We start from the raw sequence: 10,360 nt of genomic DNA on the forward strand, positions 1-10,360 counted from the left end.
TGAATCCTACATGATTTGATTATAACCTTTATAGTAATCATTATGAGCTGAAAGAAGCAATGGTAGATCTCTCTCTTTCTTTTTAATTTCTCCCACTGGTCTCTGTTATTGGTTAAATTATAAAACTTTTCCCATTTATATGGGAATTAAAACTAATTTTAAAGTAGAGCTCATAATTTGAAGCTCAGCCCCCAAACCTTATGAAGAAAAAGAAAACACAAAACATTTCAAACTATATTGTTTATTACATATTTCTGCCCACGCTTACAGCAACACAAGACCTTGTCAGATGCGACACATTGCACATACAGTACTGTTACCACTGCTCGAGGCAGAGCCGTACTAAAGTTACAGTAGCTCAAATACTCAATAGAGGACCAAGATTTACTACAACTCACAATAAGCGAAACAAAGATCTCTCACACAGTTACACAAACACAAAGGGACCAACACTATTCAGGAGCTTAAGCATAGTTTGAGGGTGAGCTGAACTGTGGTTGTACTAGGACGTACTGTAGCTTCTCCCCGCCACAGACCACAGACTTGGACCTTGGATTTCAGCGTTGTTCTCTCGTTCTTCTCTCCGGACAGGGCAGGCGACCTAGCGTGGCGTATATGTGTGGGGGTTATTTATGAGCAATGAACACACAGAGGCCCCAAGGAGCAAGAACAGCTCAGATGGGGTGCCTGAAGTTCTGGCCGGCAAAACGGGCCTTGTCGCCGAGCTCCTCTTCGATCCTGGGAGAGAGTGATGACACAGGTTGTTAACATGCATGTATTTATAGACTGAGGAAATCTGAAATATTCTATATGTGAAATCATACCGTTAATAAAATATGTGAATTTTTTTGGGACTCACCTGAGCAGCTGATTGTACTTGGCCAAGCGCTCAGATCGGCAAGGTGCACCTGTCTTGATCTGGGAAAAGAAATAAATGACATGTAAGACCCAATCTGTAGTGTAAAAGCTACTGTCAACATCATTACTGACACACCATGCCAATAAACTTCCAAATAAAAATTCAAAATTCAAAATTTCTTGGTTGAGGTTTTACCTGTCCAGTGCAGAGACCGACCACGAGGTCAGCGATGAAGGTGTCCTCTGTCTCTCCGGAGCGATGGCTGACCATCACACCCCAGCCGTTGCTCTGGGCCATCTTGCAGCTAAAGCAGAGAGACACATGTTAGTCAGCTCATACACACACACATAACAGCTTATAAAGTGTGACGATCACGCTGCTCTGTTGCGGACACTCACGCCTGCAGAGACTCTGTGACGGAGCCGATCTGGTTGACTTTGAGCAGCAGGCAGTTGCAGGCCTTGTCGGCCACAGCCTTGGAGATGCGTTTAGGGTTGGTGACTGTGAGGTCATCGCCCACCACCTGGATGCTAGTGCTGGTTGTGAAATTGGTCCATGCCTCCCAGTCATCCTGGTCAAAGGGGTCCTCAATGGACACCACTGTTAAGATAGGAAGGAAGAGAGAGCAATGGTACATCAGTTTAAGAAGCCAACGGTCAATGGGTATTACTTAAAGACACCTTAAACCTGCAATAAGTGATTTTATTGGCCACTTGGGGGCAACAGAAACAAGCTGCTAAATGCTCAACTATGTTCACCAGCTAGCTGCTACGTTTAACAGCAGTGTACAGTCGGTTTTTAAGAGCTTTTTCCCTGAAAAAAGCTGCCTGATGCAGCCAAAGACTGCTTGTGAGAGCAGTGAGAGTAAACTAAACCATTACATTCGCTTACCAAATCAGTTTATGTAAGATCAAATAACTTCCACGAGTCTGTCCTTCATGCTTCGCCTTTTTCTCGTTATACTATATTGAGCTCCATAATAAAAGAGCTTTAGAGCTGTAAAGAAGAGGTTATGTGTTTAAAAACCCACCGGGGTAATCTTTCACAAAGCTCTTGTAGAGGTCAGCCAGCTTGTCGGGGGAGATGTAGCGGCTGGGGTCGTCAGGTGACTTGAAGTCCAGGTCGTACTTGCCACCCTTGTAGAACTCAGAGGCAGCCACATCCATGCCAATGACGATCTTGTCGGTGTAGCCGGCCTTGCCTATGGCATTCTTCAGCAGCTCCAGAGCTGACACAAAAACAACACACTACAGTAAATGCTGCTAATAAAAGAAAAAACATTCACTTTTCACAAGTGAGTCACCACTGAAGACTCTGCTCCACTGGGGCATTTGCCATCTCAGCACCTTAACCTGACACAGGAGTCAGAGGCAGGCAGTCAATGCACTCAGCACTGAGTTGAAGCCTTAATTTAGAAACCATATGTTAGCCCAAGAGTGACATGATAAGTGAAGTACTTCCCCGAGAGGTCTAAGAATGTAACACAGTAACAGCTTTCCATAATCAACTCTTTCCTAAAAAATAACTCCTAAAATAACATCAGCTCCGTTGGCTTGATATGAAAAAATGTCTCTTCCTCTCACCTTCCTTGTTCTCCAGGATGTTGGGGGCAAAGCCTCCCTCATCTCCTACATTGGTGGCATCCTTGCCATATTTCTCCTTGATGACATTCTTCAGGTTGTGGTAGACCTCAGCACCAATACGCATGGCCTCCTTGAAGCTGCTGGCTCCCACAGGCAGGATCATGAACTCCTGCATGGCCAGCTTGTTGCCTGCATGGGAGCCGCCGTTGATGACATTGAAAGCCTGAAAGGAGGCAGACAGGATCCGCTTTCAGCCTAATGAAATCACAACTGAATGTAATGATTCCTCGGATCAAACATTAGTGCTACATGACTGTTGGTGCCATTAGCATTACAATCCTGTGGTACATGACTTGGGTAATTGCACTATCATGCTCACAGGGACAGGGAGGATGACTTCAGGGTTGCCAGCGAGGTCAGCAATGTGGCGGTAGAGGGGAACGCCCTTCTCTGCTGCACCAGCCTTGCACACAGCCAGGGAGACGCCCAGGATGGCATTAGCACCAAACTTAGCTGAGGGAGGGTAAACACACACATTTCAATATATTGAAGGCAAAAATCAATTATGTATGACTGAAATGATAAAGTTCTAGCAATGATATTGAGTTATAATACACAACGTAGCATCTTACACTTGTTTTCTGTGCCATCCATGTCCAGCATCAGCTTGTCAACCTTGGCCTGATCCACAACGCTCACATCCTGGATTAGACAGAGCATGACACGTTATACTGTTCACGTGGAAATAAAAGATCAACTAGGTTTAATTCTAACTAGTTAGTTTAGAAGAACACACTCTAGTAACGTTAGAATAATCACAGCATCTCACTGAAGCTCTGCTAATGCAACGGTTTAAATACCTTTATCGTTTGTATAAAGGTAAAGGTAAAAAAAACAATGAGCTTAATGTAAAATAGCTCCAAAAACTGCTCAACATGTCAGTTGTATGAAATTAAATTGTCTTACCACTTTGTTTAAAATCATTAGTCTACTGGAAAAGGGTAAGTACTGCTGACAACGTGACTAATATTTTTGTGAAATCCTCTTTCTGTTGAATTAATTCAAGAAACTGATCAATCACTTTAAGGCTTTTGATACTAGCACACAGTAATATTAGTCAAACAATAAATGGTCCTACCTTGCTAACCAGTGCAGGTGCAATTGTTTTATTGATATTCTCAACAGCTTTTGAGACACCTGCAAGGGACAAGCAGACCATGACTGACCCAGACGGAAGAAGACCATGCAGAGCAGGCGAGACAGATGACCACAGAGCACCTCATCCAGTCTTGTATGGATGAGTGCGTATTTCTGATGAAATTATTTAGCCATCTATGATTGTGCTCTTTAATATTTTTTTTTATTTTTAGATCTGTGAACATCTGTTAGTGCCTGCCAAGGTTAGTTTCCAAAGGCAAACCCATTCTTCATGCGCACAGCGGCATGTAAAAGAGTCATCCTGTTAGTCCACACATTATTTACCTGGTTACACAACGCAGGGGCCAAGAATTCATTTACATATTTAACTGCTCTTTTGACTCCTAATAGAAGGAAGAAAGATGGAGGAATCGGAAATGAGGAAGAAAGACTCGAGGACAGACAACAGAGAGAATAGCTGTGTTGAAATGACATTTAAGATGGCGACAGAATAGAGGTAAGCAGCAAGTTTAGAGGGGGAATCAATGAAGACGCCTTACCTTTGCCCATGTAGCGTGTTTTGTCATTGTCACGGAGCTCCAGAGCCTCATAGATTCCTGTGGAAGCACCGCTGGGAACTGCAGCTCTGAAAAGACCTTGGAGACACAGAGGACGTTTTGCAGTTGTCATTTCCTGAAGTGCTGTGTCATGTCCAACAAGAGGGCCAAGGACTGACTTCTGTTTGATAATAGTTGCAATGTAATTTTACCAGATCAGCCATTACCACGACAATCAAAGTGTCTAAACTATGTGATGATGACTATGTGATATTTTTACAGCACAGAATCTGCATACACAAACATGTCTGATAGAGCATTAAGTGCAGGGGGGCTGCTTGGTATTCATGGAGCAGCAGCAGTAAAAGGGCACTACGGGGTTGACATCCAATCAGCTAAAGGCATTTTCTGCCACAGTAATGTACATCGTCATTCTGTCCAGAGAGAGAAATAAAGCTCGTGTGGAGGAAGTTGTGACCGGCTGTGCGGCAGAAGGCTGTGATGTAACAGGGGGGAAGACAGGCTGCCGCACTGAGCATGTGCAGTGCATCTGTGGACGGATGCCAAGCCACGCCCATATATAAGAGGCTGGCCATTTTGGATTCATCCAAGTATAGAGAAATATTGAGGATGAGCAAAAATCTATTCATTTTGCTCACTGGACCGGCAGGAATGGTGTGAGTCTGAGGGGATTTAAGGCTTAGGACATGAGGACAGAGCGGCTGTCTCCGCCGTGAGTTCAGGCTTAACAAATCATCTGCATCAAGACATCACCTGGCTGCAGCTGGATGATCCTAACAGTCAGGCTATAAACCCAGATGCTGTGCTACATCACTACTACTACTTTATTAACCATTTATCTGGTCAAATACAATGAAAATATTAATCTGCAGCAGTTCAAATACTTACTTTACTGGGATGGTCTTCATGGAGACAATGCAACAAATGACAAATTATGAAATAGATTTCTATATTTTTGTGCAGAGGACAGTAACAGTGAGAGTAAATCTCTCTCTAGATTACCAGAGTTACTGAAATGACATAATTCTAACAACGAGCATAGGAGGTCTTCTAGTACGAATGTGACCGAGAGCCAAGCTGGTTACATAACACAGAAAAACACATTACAGGGACTATGACAGGCATGCTCTGGGTGCAACACGCTCGCTTTGGTCTCTGCCGTTAATGATGCCATAACAGGCCTGGCCGACTTAAAAGGGAAATCTTATCAAAAAAAAAGAATCAAAGGTGCTATTTACAGTAAACCGGAGCAACCATCCCAAACTAATGGAAAGACGACAGGGCTGCAGAGACAGAGCAGTCCATTTCCAGCCCACGTATTCAAGGCAGTGTAGTCTGTTCCACTCATTCCATGTCAATGCTCATTCAGGTTGCTTCATTAACATTCTCAGTGCATTTCATCGGGTTGAGCTACTCCTTTGTTTTAGCTCTCAGAAAAAAGCAGCTCGCCAAAAAACTTCAATCGCACTCGGGCCCATTAGTTCATCGGATAAATTGATCTCAACCTTACGCAGATGTGTCAAACTTTTACAACTTTTAGAGGTGTTGCACTCAGCTTCATTATGTCATCTAGCATACAACTAGATGAGAGAAGCGTACTGCAGAGCTCTACCTTGCATGCAGTATCAAGGATTCCTCTTAACCCCATAGGTTTGCTAGAAGTACCTACTGTATGAGCTATCTGTGCTCCCAAACAGGAACCATTACAGTAACAGAGTGCTGTAGAGGCAGTGTGATATTACAGGAGCTATTTTCACACAACCACCATCTGATCTGATCCACTCTGGGCCCGGAGCTGGCAACCGCGTGGGGCAACAGAGGGGCCACACCGGTAGTCTGTAAGCTGATGTGATGGGACATTCTTGACCACAATCTCTAAACTCCTGCAAGACATGAAAGCATACATACAAGCCATACGATACCTTTCTTGGTGTACAGGTCAACCTCCACAGTGGGGTTTCCACGGGAGTCAAAAATCTCACGAGCGTGAATCTTCAGGATGGACATGGTTCTGGATCTGCAGGTGAAACGACACAGAAGAGAGATCAGTATGCTGCAGTCGCACAGGCCGAGCAGACACACGGCGGTTACTCTGCACCGTTACTCACTGTGTTAAATCTTCAAGTCAAAACAGTGAGTGGGCAAAAGCCTGAACGCTCAATGAGACACGCGGGACAAAATGTAATCCAATTTAAAGCCAAGAGTTTGGAGTCAAAGTCATAAACCATCTAATAGACTCTCTGATTAAATCTATGTCTTAGCCTTAGAGCGCCACCTGAACCAACTGACGTGGTCTGGCCGGGGTGGCAGAGATATTAGTCCCAGGAGGGCGTGGCTTATGCAGCAAGAAAAAAAAAAAAATCCATTCAGTTTACTTAATGTATCAGATTACAAAACAGCCTTGCAAAAGGCTTGCAAAACTGGGTTGAGAGCACTACTGTCAAACAGTTAAGTAAGAACTCTTGATAAAAATAGTCATAAGTAACAATAAGTGAATGACATGGCACAACACATGTTTGGCTTCTTATTGTCCACGTCGCGTACTGATATGGATTAAAAGCCTGAGTAATGGTCTAATCTCATGGAGCATTCGTTATCTCTCCAAATTCCAGCAGTGGAGGTCAGAGGAGGCTTTAAGTCAGTCTGGTTCATGACGCCTGCTGCACTATTGATTCTCATTTGTTTTTATCTAACTTGCCCCGAGTCCATGCACTGACTTGCTCATCTACCCACTCTGAATGCATGAGTGAACTGTGAGTACAGTCTGCAAAGCTAAGCTAGAGTGCGCCTACAGCAGAACCAATGGAAAATCCTCTGTCCTTAAAAGTATGTATGGAAACTTGCCAATGGCTACAGCCAAGAGGCAAAATCACCCAAACACACACACACACACACACACACACACGTTCAGATCCTGCTCTTTAGCTAAATGGAAATATTTTACAGTTTACTGGGGTCGGGTATTGAACCTCAATACTTTTTTGACACCTACCCAAATGTGTCCCTTGGCACAGAGTGTTGAAAACTGTCAATCGGTCTGTCTGGTCAGATTTATAATCTTGTTTAGTTATTATTTGATCAGATTGTCCCTAAATTTAGAAAGATACAGTTTATGTGGTTTTATGTAGGTGAAGTTCTTGTAAGGCTGTTTGTGGTTAGATAACACAAGAAGTTTGGCTTCATTTGTTAAAATGAAAAGATTTTATAGAAAAACATGTTAATATTTAATACAGTAATCAGTACAGTAGACTCCAAAGGTACAAAATGTACTGAAATACCCACCCCACTGAACTGGTGATAGAAACAACATACGCCCAAAAGATATATAACATACATGAAACAATTAACCCATTAACTAACAACTATAAATCTTTTTTCAAGCAAAAATGCCAAAATATCCCAACTTCCAGCCATTGTGAGGTTGCATATCCTCCTGCGATCGCTCATCTTTTGATATCAAAACTAAATATCTTTGGGTTTTGGACTGTTGCTCTTACAAACAAGCTGTTTTAAGGCAGCTTCAGGACATTATGATGAGTATATTTCACTATTTTCTGACATTTTATGGACCAAACGATTCATTGATTCATGGAGAAAGTAATCGGCAGAATAATCAATAATGGAAATAATAATTAGTCACAACCCTGACACTATATAAACTATATTTCTATAACGGAGGTACACACACAACAATTTCTATTCCTTTTTATGTTTTTTGGCTGCCCTATCATGGCAAAGGTGCAGAGCAAAGAGGGAAGCTGGCAGCACAAAATGGCAGCCACAGATAAATAAATAATAAAGAATAGAAACCTGATATCTGTGTATGGATGATAGTTTGGCTTGATCCTCAGTTAGGCTACATTAGTGTCTGCCAGCATGAAAAAATATGTGTGTTAATAACCATCTTAATAACTATTAATAAAAACAAGAGCTTTAAAACTGCAGTGGAAAACTTACAATCTACTAACTGGGTGACTTGTTAAAAGTACAGATATCTGCTGGGAGGTTTGTCAGATAGAGAAATGACTGACCCTCACTGACTAATCTTGCTTCATACAGTAATTTTCCTACAACCGGTGGACACACCCCCACGTCTGCTGCAAGCAACTGGTAGCTCACTCACTTCCTGAGCCAACATGTGTAGCCTATGACAGTGTCTGACATGCCATCAACATCCTTCCAGGCTCTGAACAGAAAAGACACCAACAGGGGCTCTTCATCAAACGGCGAAATCCTGCTGGAAGCTGGACCCTGCAACCCGACGCCCTGTTCCCCACACACACTGCAGTTCTAAATGCAGTGACAGCTCGCCAGCTGACGGCCTGCGTTATAAATAGACGGTGTGGACTACAAACTACTCCATCCTGCAAGCCACAAAACACACATCAACTGAGGGATTCACTGGCGTTTACAGAAAATAACACCAAAAAAAAAATCTGGTCATAGTCAATGAAGGTATCGGCTAACACAAGGACAAGACATAGAGGTTGTCGTCGAGGATGTGGAACACCATGTACACGTTTATAAAAGATAAAATAAGTTCATATTAACACACGCTGTCTGAGAATAGTAATTTAACTCTTCACAGCCGCTGTCCGACCCATAATGTGCAGGTAGAAAGCAGAAATAAAGTTACCTTTCCGGCCTAACTGTGTGCAAGGACGGTGCTGTCTGTCTCTCTCTCGTGCGGGCAGGCAGAGAAGGCGCTCGTGACGCTTCGGGCTCGAGGATAAGTGGACGGAACCAGGAAGGAACGGCGACGGAGCGACGCCATTGGCTGGGGCCGACTCACGAGGCAGACGAGTGCGAGGAGGGATGCACGTTCACCATCAGGAGTCAGACAGACATCCCAAATGAGGACGAGGAGGATGCGGAGTGTCTTTTAATCTCTACAAAAGCACCCTTTTTAAAACACGACATGTACACAACATAGAGAGGAAGAGTTATTTTATCTCAGGTGAATTGTGGGAAATGTAGTTTTTTTTTCCTTTTCTCGTGAGGATGAGAGAGGTATGCGGAAAGATGACGCATTGTGAGTACGTGCAGAGAAGCAGGCAGGGATCTCAGATGCGGTGGTTCGTTGTTGGTCACATGTCACTTGTGGTCACGTTTTTTGGCTCTGACTTTTTCCCCTATAACGAATTTCATTGAATCAGTGTCGGTGGAGAGGTGTGTGGGTTTCTTACTGGACCAAAAAGAGCGCCGGTGTGATGACTTGCAGGCCAAAATATGAATAAATAAACAAAAAAGAATAGCTCGTTGTATGAACAGCATTTCAATATAAGTAATTTCCCCCTGGGATTATTAAAGTATTTCTGATTCTGATTCTGAAGAGTAAGTATAATCAATATGTAGTTAGGACTCGCCCCGTCTAATATGTGGTAATAACTATATAATTGTACCTAAAACTGAAGCCTAAATCTGGACGTTTACTAACCTTCAAATTACCAAGTCAGTGCTCACTGGGAAGGTTTTTTGTTAAAAGATGCTATTAATCTAGAGTAAGCCTATTTAAAATGTTTTTGCCTAGTATCACCTTATTTTTCCTTTATACTTTTATACATTTATTAGTTTCAAATTGAAGTGTTTCATGCGTATTTGTCCCTGTATGAACATGTAGAAGCACTCGGATTTGCACAGTTATGTATTTTAAAGAGGGACAGCACCGGTAATTCATGGGTAATTCATGTGGAAGTTGCAGTAATGAATCGCAGCATGAGTGAATAGTGGGTTTCCCCCACTCATCTGACGTCTTAACACTACAATACAAGGGTTTCTCGCAGCTGCGCAGTGCAGTGAGTGCAGCATCCGCGCTACAGTGTGATGAAAGCCTGCTGCAGTGACCTTGAGACTTTGTCAGTGTTAAATTCAACTGCGCCATCTGCTGCCCAGATGCTCTCAGTGAAATGTCTCTGCAACAAGTGCCTCCAGCAGGCATGTTCAAGTTTGGGAGGAGTTGATTATCATCATCCCATCTGTAGTATTTTGTAGTGATTATTCTCATGATCAACCCTGTTTCTTTTAAACAGTACATTCATTGTATGAATGAGCAGGTGAACTGAAGCTCAGATACATTGGCAGCAATGGGTAAATACCAAAAATAAACTTAAAACTATGATTGATAATATTTAAAACTTATTGTCACATGACCACTTCTGTCTCTGGTTTCCTAGAAACAAGTTGTGGCTCGTCTTCCTCTGGGT

At 42.9% G+C, this 10,360-nt stretch overlaps 1 protein-coding gene across 2 annotated transcripts; it reads right to left on the reverse strand.

The window, feature by feature from the left end:
* Nucleotides 1-229: 229 nt before the first annotated feature.
* eno1a (enolase 1a, (alpha)) lies at nt 230-8,937 on the reverse strand. 2 transcript variants are annotated; one of them, XM_035656571.1, is made up of 12 exons: nt 8,794-8,937; nt 6,080-6,174; nt 4,140-4,235; nt 3,581-3,639; nt 3,075-3,144; nt 2,822-2,955; nt 2,443-2,665; nt 1,890-2,087; nt 1,258-1,459; nt 1,055-1,163; nt 860-918; nt 230-738 (listed from the first exon to the last, which is right to left on the reverse strand). In XM_035656571.1, the coding sequence occupies exons 2-12, from the start codon at nt 6,162-6,164 to the stop codon at nt 675-677; spliced, it is 1,299 nt and encodes a 432-aa protein (XP_035512464.1). In that variant the 5' UTR covers nt 6,165-6,174; nt 8,794-8,937; the 3' UTR covers nt 230-674. The 2 variants fall into 2 exon arrangements, with proteins under 2 accessions (XP_035512464.1, XP_035512463.1); XM_035656570.1 differs by lacking the exon at nt 3,581-3,639 and adding an exon at nt 3,925-3,983 and having other exon boundaries at nt 8,794-8,935.
* Between the last annotated feature and the right edge of the window lie 1,423 nt (nt 8,938-10,360).

This window comes from Morone saxatilis, unplaced genomic scaffold, assembly GCF_004916995.1.
Source record: "Morone saxatilis isolate NCDOM2014 unplaced genomic scaffold, NCSU_SB_2.0 Contig15, whole genome shotgun sequence".
NCBI lineage: Eukaryota > Metazoa > Chordata > Actinopteri > Moronidae > Morone > Morone saxatilis.